The sequence below is a fragment of the Primulina eburnea genome, chromosome 13 (genome assembly GCF_022965805.1).
Source record: "Primulina eburnea isolate SZY01 chromosome 13, ASM2296580v1, whole genome shotgun sequence".
Taxonomy (NCBI): domain Eukaryota; kingdom Viridiplantae; phylum Streptophyta; class Magnoliopsida; order Lamiales; family Gesneriaceae; genus Primulina; species Primulina eburnea.
The window spans coordinates 24,226,803-24,242,597 of record NC_133113.1 but is presented as its reverse complement, the minus strand read 5'-3'; the positions used below and the strand labels follow the sequence as shown (position 1 = coordinate 24,242,597).

Sequence of the window (15,795 nt, the reverse complement as noted above, 5' to 3'; positions counted from 1 at the left end):
ATGATGTCTAGATCAAGCCATGGTCGAGCATATGGCCACTGGAATGAAAAATGACAGCAAAATAAAAGCAACACCCGCACGGTACAGCACGTGGTGTTCTTGGGTGGAGCTTGGTATTGTCCTAGAGAGTTGCTCGGATTGTGGTTGGCCTAGGGCCCTTAGCCATGGTTCAATCCATACCTTAGGATGTTGGGAAGAGGCTCTGGTCGGTGGTTCAAGCCCCAATGGCCATTAGCCTTGTAAACGAAGCAAAGCAAGCACAGCTGCTGCCACTGAAACTGGACAGCAGCGGTGTTGCGGTTCAGGAGGCTTGTTTGAATTCTTGGTTGGCTTTTAGCCTATGGCCTTGGACTGTGTAGTACCTCAATGAGTTAGAAAGGTCATGTTTTTGGTCATTTGTGATTTGGTTAAGTTTAGAGGTCGTACGAGAATTTACTGTGCAATGTGCCAAAGTGACTCTTGAACGACCGTTTTACAATTTTGGCCTCCATTCACTATTTTCTTGTATTACAGCCCTAGGGATATGTTTTCCAGTATTTTAGGAGTATTATAATCATGGCTAAATGATGGTTTAATGTTGGTTCTGATTGGTACGAAGCCATGGTTGAATGCTAAGTTTGTTGGCCGTAATTGCATCGTTTTTAGTTCGATTTTGAAGTGTTGGTCAAGTTAAGTTTATTTGCATGTTTCTCATGTTCGAATTAGGTCGCAGCGAGCCTGGGAACGATCCAAGTCATTTGGTAAAACTGGGTTATAAATATACTACGTGCATAAAATATAAAATGTTTATTTTTGATATATATGCTATATGACTTGTGGCCACCTTACGCTTATGGGATTGCTTCACCCGGTGACTTATGAACGGTTTACGATTATGTATGGGTACGGATATACAGTCCAAGGGCTGTGATGATCTCTACCGCCATGTATACTATGGTTTAGTCTGATCAGACGTGCATGTTATGTTATGGGCCACTTGCGTAGAAACATTATCTCTACCAAAAATTATGATATGATATGTTATGACCGAGATCTATCGAGCAAAGTTTTTACGTATGATTTTCAGATATGCGCGTATTTATAATTATCCATGGCACGAGTTCCATCTTATACTTTACGATACGATATTTTTATGTTACACGAAATTTTATAATATATTTACTTGTTATTCACGATATATGCATGCTGAGTCTTTAAACTCACTAGACTTGATTGTTGAAGGTATTGATAAGGTCGAGACTAAGGGCGGGGACCAGTGAGCTAGCTTGGGTGAGCAGTAGTAGGAACCCGAGGACCTCATGCTTCAGTTTATTTATCTTTTTATTGCTCAAAACTCATTTTTATCATGTCGAATTATTTTAAGTTGTTGTTTTGAAACAATAATTTCTTCCGCTATTACTTTAATATTAAATCTTTTTATCAGTTTATTTTATGAATGAGGCATGTAATTTATTTAAAGAGAAAAATTTTAAATAATTCCGCAAATTTACAAATATGAAATACGGGCCTCTACAAAGCTTTCTTAGAAAAGATTAGTTTTTCTTTTTAATGATCCAAAGATAGATGATGTGACTGTGTAACCTTCAGAGCTTGTTCAATTGATCTATTTATAACTTTAATTTGCAACGGTAATCTTTTCAAAATATATCCATTTCCAAAAGAAAATGTCATTGATGTCATGTCATCGTCCTTTATGACATGTTCTGGTAGTTCTTTCTGACATGTTCTGGTAGTTCTCGAAAACCTGAAATTCAGCTAAGGTTCAGTGAGTGTTAGTACAGAAATCTTTATCCACTATTTTAGCCGAGCTTTGATCATTAATCACTGATTATATTGATTCTTCATTGAATGTATGAATTTGGACTGACTGATCAAATAGATAGACAGTCAGTTGGGCTACATCGGTCAACTTTGAATCAGTTTGGCTATTTTTATCCTCCTTATGTTTTATCAATCTGGCTTTTTATTCAGTTAGTGTTCTTAGGAAACTTCTTCTTATGAAAGTTTAGTTTTTTCCTTGAATTTAGTTTTGTTATGTTCAGTAATAATCTGTTGGATAATCAACCTAGTTCCATCACCAAAACTTAAAATGTTCCAACAAATATGTAGAGCTAAGGCCCTTTAAATACTTAACTCCTAGATAGAGCAACATTCCTTAGGAAAACTAGTGGAAAGTCAAGACAATTTAAATAAGTCAATGAAGGATTCACTCAAATTATGTTTTCATGTGTATTTCATAATTATTATTACTTAATTATGCATATTATGGATCTTCATAAGATAATTTCTTTTTTTATTTGATAGCCTTATTATTTACCTTTTAACTTAATTTGCTCATATAAAATTTTTGGAAAAAAATAAATAATTAAATATGAACCTGATGTGAATCTCAATATGCAATTCTTAAATTTTATTTGCATGGATGATTATGAAAATATATATATATATATATATATATATATATAATCAAAATATTAAATATTGCATAATAGTCCAACAACAATTAATTACATATCACTTTGGTATAATATATTTTATAGCATACAATATAAGGAAATAAATCATAATGTTTGAAATATTTTATCCAAATAAATTAAAAACATTCCAAATATCCATAATTTTGGAAAGATAATATTTCAAAAAAAAAATCAAATTCATGAAAAATTTTGAAACTTAAAATATTATAGCAGTCAAACAATCCTTAAAATTGAAAAACCCCAATTTGAAAAAATCCCCAAAATGAAAAATTGAAACCTTAAATTCGAAAATCAAACCCTAGCCCTATTCCAAAAATTGATCTCATCTTTGCCATTCTTCGTGAATCACTACTCGTCGACCATCACCAATGGACACCCAAACACTGCCGATCCTACGCCAATGTGATGTTGGTCGAAATGAAAGATTGAGCTTTCAAATCACGCAACTGTGAAGGAGATCGTGATTCTGAAGATTCCAGCAGAAGATGACGTGGAACAGTCGGTTGACGTCTTCAAAACGTTGGGCACATCTCAATCGACTTTTTCCCTCTTTAGTCGCTCCATGAATGGCCAGAAATTGAGACAACAAGCCGAAAAACAGTGGCTCAATTTCACACAGAGGAAATCTCAATTGACGGTTGTTTCTTAGATGTACTTCCAGACAAAAGTGTAGAAAGGGTCGCCCCGATGTGAGCTATCGGCCGATGGGTCATACGGTGGTGAATTTCAAAAATTAGAAAGGTAGGGTTTCTTGTCCAATTTTCGAACCAGACAAAAGTGTAGAAAGGGTCGCCCCGATGTGAGCTATCAGCCGATGGGTCGTATGGTGGTGAATTTCACAAATTAGAAAGGTATGGTTTCTTGTCCAATTTTCGAAAACTAAATTTTTGGATCTTAATTTGGGGCATATTATTGTTGGAACTTTTTCAAGTTCGCAATCTAAATTTTGATGTTAACAAAACTTATTATTTTGTATTACTATTGTTTTACCTTAGTGTGCAGAAACGATGATCAGTTACGAGCTGTTTACTTCGCAAACTGAAGACCCAACTGATCACACAAACTGAATCAGGCGAAGTATACGTCAAATGAGTAGTTCAGCTGATTTTCCAGTTGATAGGTGGTTCAGCAGGAGAACCTCAGAAGCCCGGACAGCCGAAGGAGTGTTCAACTGATGAAAAAACCTAGCTGATCAGTTCAACTAAACGAGACTGAAATCAGTTCAACTGACGAGTCAACTGATTTCACCAGCCCAACTGAAGATCAGTTCAGCTGACTAGTTCGGAGCGTCAGTTAAGAATTTTTCAGTTGTAGATGAAGACAAACTCATTCAGTAGATTCCAGCTATACACAAAGGTACAAAGCAATTGTCCAGTCTAAGGAAAATAATGAACGTTGCATCAGAGCATTAAAGACAAACGTTTCCGAAGGGCAGTCGAAAAGTCGAGACACGAAGTCCAAAGAACGAATTCAAGATGCAAACGATACAATTATTGAGTCCTACTGTACGATCAGCTTCCCGCCTATAAATAGAAGATCGGTGAAGAACAATAACACATGAAGTGTGTGAAGATACAGAAATAAATGGCACGCATATTGCATATCAGCTTTCAAGAAGCAATCAGCCCAAAGGAAACGCTTCATCGTATTATCAGTTTAGTTAAGAAGTTTATTTCTCTCAGTGTGTGAGAACATCATTGTTCCCCACACGAAGACACTCACCACCACCCAAATACAGTTATGAAAAAAGACGTTAAACTTGTGTATGTAGTCTTTGACACACAGACGTTAAACAAGTGTTGACTGGAAGGTGTTGCCTTCATTTTAGGCTAGGAGTTCAGTTGAGGCAATAGTCTAAGTCTTAAGGTGAGTGGGTTTGTACAAGTAGTTGTATAAATCAAAGCTTTCTATTGGATCCTACCCGAGGTTGTAGAAGGGATTACGTATGAGCAGTTGAAGTCTCTGAACATCCATAAACATATCTTGTGTATTTAACTTATTAAATGTTGTTCTCAAACTGACTTGATCAGTTAGAGTATCCATCAGTTCAGTTCTTGCCATAACTGAACTGGTAAATGCGACAACTGATCCCCTGCTTTTCAGTTATTCATTTTACATAAATTAAAATGTTTTCTAATTTAACAATCTTCTTCACGAAGGATTAATTCGAGTATCTTCCGCTTGGTTTTTAACCAAACTCGATTTAATTCATCGGTGTTAACATTCTTAGAACACGAGCTATTGCAGCTCATTGGATAATATTGTGTTTAAAATGCCTTCAAAGGCACCAGCACACGATCCTTCAATTATTAATTTCAAAAATCATGTAAAATTCATGACAGAAATATACATTGCATCAATATAATTTCCAAAATTTTTGCTCAATTTAAAAATCTCATAAATAACAATGCGGAGGCAAAATCTCACTGATATAAATTGTTAGAAATATAACACAATAAAGAACTAAATTCGACTTACATATGCACAATCATAACACGTAAAGATATCTATGTGAAAATATAAACAGAAATAAATTATTATCTTCAACCATTGATATTGAATTTGAGACTGCAACTAACAAGATCCCACGAACACCGAATACAAAGACCTTCTAAATTTTTATGCAATTTATGAGATAGTGTATTTATGAGTAATTGCACTGATTTAGGGACCATGTATGTCAATCTTTATAGATATTCTCTAAACATCATCAAGAGGTTTTGAATTGATTGTGATTTATCTTGATGATATTTATCCGAAATATGATAAATTAAATATGAAAATATTTATTATCTTAGTCTAAATGATAATATGATATGTCTCTCATATTTACCTTAATGAAACTTTTATATATATATATATATATATATATATAACTCGAATAATTTCAGAACTTGATTCAAGCGACAATGAGAACCTGCACATAAGAATGATTGAAATTCATTTGCTTGTCCTTCAATTCTACTATATAGGAAAGGACAAAGGATGACCTTCACTGTGATACACTCGATTAAATTGTCCCATTTGATCAACCCAGTTAAATATGGATTTTCAGTCCAGACAACTAGCTAGATTGGTTCTTCTTAAAACAATTTTGTCTCCTGACACGACTTCTTAAATTTTTAAGGTGAATTTGTAGTTGTACATGTTATATAGAATGTCAAAAAGTCGACAAGAAAAATAATGTCTGAATTATTTTCTATACCGACATCTCAAATTTCATCTATATATTTTATTTTCTGGATACATATTTGATTTATGTTATGTACGTACTGATCACGGTGCATATATAATGAATTACATTAAAAAAATTTAAAGTAAAAAATATCATGTGAGCCTTCCCAAATCATCATGAGTTTTCCATTATTTTTTTTCCAAATGAATTATTAAAATTTTCCAATTTGATAAGAACCAACTCCAACGAATCTTTGATAATTTTGTAGAGGAAAGTTAATTAAGAATCTTGCTTAATGATACACAAAGTTGTACACAAGTTCACGTATGCTGTCACAGTGGCTTGCTTGTCACAAGACATTATGTTTGTTAATTAAATTAAATTAATTTATTTAATCCTCCTAAGATAATGTTTGGGATCTTGTAAAGAATTCAATGGATCTCACTTTAAGGGGCAAATTGTGTTTGTTTTGGATAGCTAGGCGACTTTAATGGTGTTAGATATTATTCACACAGATCTATTTAGACTAAAATAGAACGAAAGCGCGGAAGAAGTCGAGTTATTGCACTAAAACCTATTTTCTCATATATAAAACACACTAACCATAACATAAAGGAATAGGTCTCTTGTGAGACAGTCTCATGAATCTTTATCAGTGAGACAGGTTAACCATACCGATATTCACAATAAAAAGTAATACTCTTAGCATAAAAAGTAATATTTTTCCATGGATGCACCCAAAAAAAGATATATGTCTCACAAAATACGACCGGAGAGACCGTCTCACACAAGTTTTTACCAACATTGAAAATATTGGCGTGACCATGATTTTAGATTCAGGTTGGCCGAAAAAACTTAAATAACATGCAAAATACATTATTTTTAATATAAAAAAATCTTATAGTAATATATACATATATAATTTTGAAAATTTTCTGGTAGCTATCCTCTTGTACAAATTAAACGAAGGAATTACAATTAAAAATTTGATCTCATGCATAGATATATATCCAATGTGGTGATCATTTCGAATTCAATTATTATTCTCATAATACGATAGCTTACGCCATGCAATATTTTCCGCATTTGATTCATGACTCAGATGCCTTGTTTTGTTCGGCAACGTGTACTCCATCTACTTTTCTCGTCAGCTTCCAAAACCAAACATATTTTATGTGAAAAATGGATAGAATAATTTTTTATATGAGAAATTACAATTTTACTCATTTAAGTTGATTTGTTTTGAGTTTTAGTCATATAACTAGTCGAAGTTGGTTTTCATACAGTAACTTGAGATTTTTATTGTTGTGGTATTTTTTGTCCGAAACCACTAAATCCACAAAATACTGTTTTATTTGATACCGATAATCTCCTACGTGACTCATGTACGTGATAAGGATAAAACTTATATTACACATATTAATATATAAATATATACAAAAATAAATTGAAACGACCAATTTTAATTTGAAGTATAGGGAGTCGTTTTGCTCTATTTTTCATTTATTTTTTGTCATATTAATTTTAATTTGAGTGATAGGAGTTTAATTCTCGTCACGTAGAAAAGAATCTGGGCCAAAAAAATCATATTCGATGAAATTAGTAGTTTCAGACATAAAAATAAAAAAAATAAATTCAAGTTATTGTATGAAACTAAAATTTGACAAAAGATTAAAACCCAAAACAGACCAATTTACGGGACTAAAATTCTAATTTAACTTTTGTATATATATTCCATCAGATTCCACATGAAATAAAATAATCATATTATTAAATAAAAAGTAATATTCCGATCCTGAACAGTAACATCCTCCCTCATTTGTTTGTTTAATGACGATTCTCTTGTGCTGTGGACAATTTCCATTTGCTTAACATGTCAACTATAAATAGTTCACATCTTCATTCTTCACTTCTTATAAGAGAAAACCCTAAGAAAACATTAATATTTCTTGATAGATATACACAAAAATACTTCAAGAAAAATGATGGAAAACGATGAAAATCGCGGTTCGAGTTTTCTGAAGAACTGCAAACCATATATTGCTATGATCTCTCTACAATTTGGATATGCTGGAATGAACATTATTACCAAAATATCACTAAATGGAGGGATGAGCCATTATGTACTAGTCGTTTATCGTCACGCCATCGCTACTGCTGTGATTGCTCCCTTTGCTTTCTTCTTCGAGAGGTAGCTAAAAATAATATGACTTTGTATACATAATGAACCCTTTGAAGTATTTAATAACACAAATATCCTTACATATATATATATATATGGTAGATATCCGTTTCTCAATTTCATGGCATTTTTCAATGTTATTGTAGGAAAGCACAGCCAAAGATAACATTTCCAGTGTTCATGCAAATTTTTGTTCTTGGTCTTCTTGGGTAAGTTTCGATATTGTCATGAAACATTTCAAAAAAATTATAATTTATTTTTATTTGAATTTTTTTCGTTATTTCTAAGTTTAATTTTTTATATGTCCTATGCTAATAAACAGACCAGTAATTGACCAGAACTTCTACTATGCTGGACTTAAACTTACATCACCAACTTTCTCGTGTGCTATGAGCAATATGTTACCTGCCTTAACATTCATCATGGCTATAATTTTCAGGTATGTTCCTCATAAATATATTCATGAAATAACAAAAATTTTATCTCTCACATTTATAATTTTTCACAGTGAGCACAAGTTGTCTCAAACTCGACCAGTACTCAAGTTCAATAATTTTTATAAAAAAATATTAGAAAACCGCCATTTTCCCTTGATTGTGTTATTATTTATTGATTTATACATTCATGTTTTTAAAAATTTAAGTTTTTTTGGTAAATTAATACTTAGTACTCGAGTTCATTCGAGCTTGAGAACTATTAAATTGCTATAGGAACTGTTCATGTAGAGACTCTTATTGATTAAATTTTAAAAAAAAAAAATTAATGGTTGAATAGGATGGAGAAAGTGAGCATAAAAAAGGTGATATACCAAGCAAAAGTGGTGGGAACAGTGGTAACAGTTGCCGGAGCAATGCTGATGACTTTGTATAAAGGTCCATTAGTCGAGATGCCATGGTCGAAAGACCGGCAGTTACGCTCTGCGGGAGGCACGACAAGTGGCGAAACAAGCGATAGGGACTGGTTTATAGGGTGCATTCTTCTGATCATAGCCACTCTTGCTTGGTCTTCCTTGTTCATCTTACAAAAAGCCGCGCTTAACACATATTCGAATCATCAGCTGTCTCTTACATCGCTGGTGTGCTTCATGGGAACTTTGCAAGCAATTGCTGTCACTTTTGTCATGGAGCATAAGTCCTCTGTCTGGAGAATTGGGTGGGATATGAATCTTCTTGCTGCTGCCTATGCTGTGAGTAACTCTCGAACAAAACTTGAAATTTTTTATGTTGTATTTTAAAAAAGTAATCAATATATATATATATAAAAGAATGTGTCCCTCGTTTTACGTATAAAATTATATATTTCTTATGCCTTCAGGAATATAATAAAATCTTGGAATAAATTTTTTGCAGGGAATCGTGACGTCTAGCATATCGTATTATGTACAAGGACTAGTAATGAAGAGCAAAGGCCCAGTTTTTGCCACAGCCTTTAGCCCTTTGATGATGATCATTGTCGCTGTATTGGGATTCTTTATTCTTGATGAAAAAATCTACCTTGGAGGGTAAGATTCTCATTCCTTCGTCTATTTACGCATCTAGTATGAGTTCCACAACAAAATGTGTACTTCGAGGGACTCTCCGACTTAAACACCGAATTTTATAGGTTCAAAAGCTCTTCTCTCGAGCTTATAATATAACAAGGATGTTCTCTATTGAGAGCCGATCGCTGCATCCGAGAGGTGGTGCCTAGTGCTGCTAGTCACGTGGACTGGCGAATGAGCCTTCGCTGGCATCGGATACTTAAAAAGGAATACTTAATAAACATGGAGAGCTCTCTCTAATTCAACTTAAAAAGTTGTACTTTTAGGTTTAAGCTCCCAAAGAAGCCAAAAGTGTGACCAATGGTGCTACCTAGCTAGTAGCTATGTTCAAAAGATATCTGTCAGCTAAAGAACGATTAGTTCTTTTTATAGTGTGGAAAATTCTTTACATGTAGTTCTATAATTTCATTAATATATTGGTTGTGTAAATTACAGGGTGATTGGTTCAGCCATAATTGTGTTTGGTCTGTACTCGGTGCTGTGGGGTAAATACAAGGAAGAAAAGGAGAAGAAATTGCTTGAAGAAATACCAGAGGCAATCAAAAACAACTCAGAATCAGTACTGGCGAAAGATAAAAATGAAGCAAATGGGAACATCAACGACGAGTTGCACAAGGGAGATCACGACGGTGGTGATCATACTAAGTGTCACTCACTTGTCATCAACATACCACACTCGACTCGTGTTGCTTCAACTTAATTCGACTTCTAATATTCTTCCTTCCCATCCATCAACGACTTTCCGAAAACGACGAAAAACCATAGGCTAAATGCTATTTGATTTTAAAAAAAAATACGTGATAGGTGAAAAACCTCGGGTTTAAGTGTTATGAGCTTCGGCTTTTTTTATGTCACTTGGTCTTCGGTCTATGTTTTTTCTTTTTTTTGGTGGAGTTGTTTTCAGTATATTTAAGCTTTTCTGAATTGTCTAAATGTAATTTAACCCCTCCCTTAATTTTGGTTTTTGGACTTGGAGTTTGAGACCGAGTATTACTGTTTATTATTATGTAATATGAGAATCTCTTTTGCTGTCTACTTGGATTTGGAATTTTCCATAGAATAACTGAATTTTTATGGGTTACCATGTTTTTTAGTTCTAGTAACTTTACAATTTTCGGTTTCAGTCCATTAACTTTTTAACTTTTGGTCTCTGATACATTATCTTTTCATATTTGACTATTTTGGCTCATTTTCTCTCAGAATAGTCAATTTTCGGCAGAACAAGCCTACTAAACTTGGATGTTAAGTGACATCAAAGAGAAAATGTATATGAAATAAATCAAGATATTCCTAATCTTTTAACCATATCAACTTCAGTCACCGCCTAATCAGATTTTTCCAGTGAATATTGACCCCTCCGAGACTAAAAATGGAAGACCAAAAATTAAAAAAACAATATATTAAAAGCCCGAAAATGATAAAGTTACTTGACCAAAAAATTATTAACTCATCTTGTATTTACACATACTTGTGATAAGAATCACACACGACATGCCGTCCTGTGGATGCTACCTGGATTCTTCTTGTCTGTTTTAAGAAAATTTAGAGATTCTTTTCACATATATATGGCAAAAACTTGTGTGAGACGGTCTGACAGGTCGTATTTGTGAGACAGATCTCTTATTTGAGTCACTCATGAAAAAGTATTACTTTTTATGCTAAGTATTACTTTTTATTGTGAATATGAGTAGTGTTGACTTGTCTCACAAATTATGATCTGTAAGACGGTCTCACATGAGACCCACTCATGTATATATATAACCTTAAATTGGAGACAATGTTGAATATTTGAGTCCATGTAACTACATAAGATTTAAAATGTACTATCTGTGACGTTAATTTAGATTAAAATTATGAAAGTAATATTTATTATCCCTTCACCACAGATTTTTTAATCCAATTTTTTTTTATTACAACATAGGGGAGGGGGTTTTGCTGCCTTGGCCTCGATCCCCATTATATCACTCCAGGTGATTATAAATTCATAATCCAATTATTATAAGTGCTCAACTAATGTGTTTTGAGGAAATATATATGGATCATAATATTGTTGATTAGACATCATATCTTAATTCCCAAGTAGCCTTCTCTTTAAAACGACTGATTCTTATACTTTCATTAATTAAAATGAGAATATGTTCCCGCAGAATTAAAGCTCATTCATTCTTCTCGCGTCATAAAAGAGAGAACGAGTTCAAGAAAATGGTGTCGTCGGATTCGCGAATCCGATCTTAATATGCAGATACCGATTGATGAGCATAAATCGTACAAAGTTGTGGGATTTCTCAAGGATTAGACGATGTTTTGTGTTCAAATAATAGATTATTTCACCCACCAGATTGTTGTTATATGGGTATTTTCTTGGTCTTATTTAATTCCTAGAAAATATTATTAGAATCGGTGGAATTCTAATGTGAAACGCTTGAATTTAACAATGGAAAAGCCAACTTTTTTTGTTTTTTCATAAACGCATATTTAACGAGTCTTTTTACAATTACTATGAAATTGATACATAAATTAAAGTGGCCCAAAACTTTTTAATTTGGATCTATAACTGACTGGTCTACCTTTTTTCAAGATCAAGATACTATTCTTATGATTTCATCATAGGGAAAATAACTTAAACCTCTCGAACTCGGAAAATAAAAATCGAATCTTTCTTGACCAGGAGCAATATACACCGAAAGATGTAAAGTTTGGGCCTCTGCTTCTGAAAGAGTTCCGGTCCTCTACTGTACACAACACCAGAGCCAAATAACAAAATTTTTAGATCATGTGGCCAAACCGTGTACATCCCCTATATCTTATCATGGATGGATCCATAAAATAGATGGATTGCTTATAAATTCAAATTTGTGCTGGCACATTTCCGAAAATTCACGAAACTAATTTTGTGAAGTTAGAAATGCTTTGTAGATTTTCCACTTTTTACCTACAAGTATCTCTGTATCTCTCTAATTACTTTCTCCTATCAAGTTGCAAGTAAGAGCAACTACAATCTTCAAGTTAGCATAAATCAATTTATCAACTAACATGACAAATCATTTTTGTTTAGCAAATATGGTAGATTCGCCAAAAAGAATGACCTAAGATGATGGTTCAACTTATATGTACCTAAGTTGAGCGCTTTGGAGTCTTTGATTCTTCAGACCAAATGGGAGGCCGGATGGTATACTGTGGGCTTGGTTTCTCCTCGTTCTTGATCTCTTCATCCTCTAAAATATCCTTTGAAAAGGCATTAGGATTTGCCTTTATGCACTTCTGCAGAGCAACAAAAGGATTAACACAATCTGACCCTTTTTCTTCAGCCGTGCTCTTGAGGAAACAAACAAATGCATCAGAAAACTGTGTGCCACAAGGACCATTGCGCAAGTCAGCAATGCAAGGGCATTCCAATGCTTTCTCAGCCTTTGCTTCTAAAGATTGGTTCTCATCATCATCTCCATATGCGGCAGCTTCTGCTATTAAAGAATCAAGTGAAGGCTGTGTGGAACTGTCAGTTGGTGTTGAACTGTCTTGATCATGTGAAGCAACCGAACTCGGTGCTTGCCCCATTATTAGCAGATGAATGGAGATATGGGCCCTTTGATTACACAAGCAAAAACAAAGAAAACAAATTTAATGTTGCGAACAAGTAGAAGATACAATAGATACAATATTAGATCAAACACAATACATACATATATATTGATAATCCAAGGACCAACTTCACAGGGAGAAACATTCTAGGAACAGTAGAATAATCTGCTGCTTAATTCTGTAATTAGGGATTGGGGGTGCGGTCGGGATTTTTGAAAATTTCCAGCTTTGGATTGCGTGGATATGCACCCAATTTCTACTCATTTTCCCAATTTTCAAATAATTTTTTGGAAATCCCGAGTACCCAACTCTGTTAACATTGAAATAATAAATAACTGTACAACATTTCAAATTGACAAACTGTAAAAACAAAAAATGGTACACGAATCCACCTTTATCGTTAGATTTGGGACTTGCAGTTTCCTAAACCTGAATTAAAACAGCAAAAAAACGAGAGCTTCCTCTTAGTAAAGATTGGCAGCCATTTTAGTTCCACACAATCGAATGGACAGCTTCAGTGCTTCATCTGCTTTAACAAATTCGGTGCTTGATGAGCCACAGGCAATATAGCTTGAGAGATACTGTAAGAGAGAGAGTAATTGAATCAGATGCCAGATTAAAAATTGAAACCCTAGCCGCCATGGACGCTATGAATCGAGAAGAATGTGATTGGGATTTGGGGCTGATATATTGGTACATTTTTGGGGCTGATATATTGGTACATTTACATTTATTTATTTATTGATTATTAAATATTGAATATTGAATTTTAGGGAAAAAAATTAAAATTTAAAATGTCCGGCAGTAAAAAACTAACCCACACCAAACCGAAAATTATAGAATCGGGTTGGGTTCTACGAAACCGGAAATGTTTTTAAAAAATTATCCGACTGGGTCAAATACTCTTTACTACTCTTTATTCGGGAAAAAAATTTAAAAAATTTACCTCTATCTGTAATTAATCAGATCAAGATATGCATTAGGCTTTTTCATTCACGACCAATTAGATGTATGCTTGTTTTTATAGATAAGGAAATTTGAAATAATTTCACGAAGAAATACGGATGATCAATCGGTTAAAACCGAACCTCAAAACCATATTAGCAAAATCAAACAAACCAAAATTTTTTTCAACTTATTTTCATCATTGAAAGCGGACACGTCGAGAAGATCAAATATTTATTATTTCGGTGTATAACTGAAATAAACAATTCTTTTAAAAAAAATAACTTGGCTTTTCAAATTTTTTGTCAAAACCTAACTAACATTTTTTCAAAAAAAATTATAATTTGGACATGTGATGGCCATAATGTAAGGATTTCGTATTGTATTATTGTAAATCATATGTTGATTATCGATAATTTAGGGCATTGTAATGTTATTAAGTGCATGAAGTATATAAGTGACACATGTTACGGTTTCTAGCATGATCAGGTGTGTCAGCTCGAGCATTGATTTGATAGTGATTCGATTGGTTCTGATACATTGGATGGACATTTCACCTGATATCCCCACGACATGCCTGCATTTCATATCATATAACTTTGTATAGATACATGTTGTATATATATTATGGTAGTTCCATACGGAGCTTGTGCTCACCCGTTGTTGCTTTTGTGTGTGAACAATGGTAGGTATTCCAGATTATCCAGAGATCGGAAAGGAAACTTCTGGAGGGAGTCACATCTGAGTTAAGGTTGAGTGGCATATCCGAGTGTATAATATATATATATATATATATATCGGGGCATATCCCGAGGATATGAATTGTAGTTGATTTTGTTTATGTGTGGGCATAATTTATGATGTGATATGTTTAGACGAGATTTTATTATATGTTATTTTTAGTATCATAACTATAGTTGTCACATTTTGGGCTCATTGTAAAAAAAAAATTCACCCATTTTCCAATGTAATAATTAACCCTAATCAAATTGCATTGTAATAACAATTAGGAGCTAAGGGCCCCACAGTGTATGGTACCAGAGCATAGCTGAAAATGCTCGATCGAGTCTTGTGTACACTTGAATAGGCACAAATGAAATATGTGTTTGTGTTTGAATTATTTGTATTACTTGCTCTTACTTACTTTAGTTTGAGTAAGTTGTTCATGAGATTAATGATTTGATATGATGATGTGTCATTGATATTTATTTGTGATATTCATACTATATTTTGTAGATGGATTCCACAAATGAAACTGCTATGAGTAGTAGTACTGAGAGGATGGTTGGACAATTTAAAGGAATGTCCATGGATTTTGTGATGACTCGATTCTAGGATTTGAAACCACTGAGGTTATTTGGCACCGAGAGTGCAGAAAGAGCACAGACATGGTTAAAGGATATCGAGCACTTGTTTAATATTGTTGAATATTCCAAGCCTCGGAAAATGAAACTTGCCTTGTATCAATAAAATGACCGAGCAAAATCTTGGTGGGAAGCCGTTGAGATTGGATTGAAATAGGCCGGTGTTGAAGTTACATGGGATGTCTTCAAGGCCCAATTTCTTGAGCAGTACTCTCATCCTTCTTATATACTGCCCAGGAAAATGAATTCAATAGTCTGCAGCAGGGAACAATGACTGTTGTAGAATATGCTTCGAAATTTTCTACTTTGTTGAAATATGCACCTCATGTAGCTGCAAACGCAAAAGCGAAATATAATAAGTTTGTGAATGGTTTACATCCTGCTATATATAACTTTTTCATTTCTAGTTTGCCTACTAGCTACGCAGATGCAGTTGAACGAGCTAAGGCAGCCAAAGCTGGATTAAGGCGAGGAGATCCTCAGTACGTTCCTCTACTTCAAGTGTCAGCTCAGCAGCCTACCTTGCGTCCAAA

The 15,795-nt window shown here is 33.8% G+C and overlaps 2 protein-coding genes across 4 annotated transcripts; one reads left to right on the top strand and one right to left on the bottom strand.

Annotated features, from left to right (window-relative positions):
• The first annotated feature begins 7,466 nt into the window (after window positions 1-7,466).
• Window positions 7,467-10,427, top strand: LOC140810116 (WAT1-related protein At5g07050-like). Its single transcript, XM_073167934.1, has 6 exons — window positions 7,467-7,843; window positions 7,981-8,043; window positions 8,157-8,273; window positions 8,609-9,020; window positions 9,184-9,335; window positions 9,810-10,427. The coding sequence occupies exons 1-6, from the start codon at window positions 7,635-7,637 to the stop codon at window positions 10,072-10,074; spliced, it is 1,218 nt and encodes a 405-aa protein (XP_073024035.1). The 5' UTR covers window positions 7,467-7,634; the 3' UTR covers window positions 10,075-10,427.
• A 1,836-nt stretch (window positions 10,428-12,263) lies between these two features.
• LOC140810298 (mitochondrial intermembrane space import and assembly protein 40 homolog) lies at window positions 12,264-13,648 on the bottom strand. 3 transcript variants are annotated; one of them, XM_073168170.1, is made up of 2 exons: window positions 13,055-13,648; window positions 12,264-12,957 (listed from the first exon to the last, which is right to left on the bottom strand). In XM_073168170.1, the coding sequence occupies exons 1-2, from the start codon at window positions 13,096-13,098 to the stop codon at window positions 12,489-12,491; spliced, it is 513 nt and encodes a 170-aa protein (XP_073024271.1). In that variant the 5' UTR covers window positions 13,099-13,648; the 3' UTR covers window positions 12,264-12,488. The 3 variants fall into 3 exon arrangements, with proteins under 3 accessions (XP_073024271.1, XP_073024272.1, XP_073024273.1); XM_073168171.1 differs by having other exon boundaries at window positions 13,346-13,648; XM_073168172.1 differs by having other exon boundaries at window positions 13,383-13,648.
• Window positions 13,649-15,795: the final 2,147 nt, after the last annotated feature.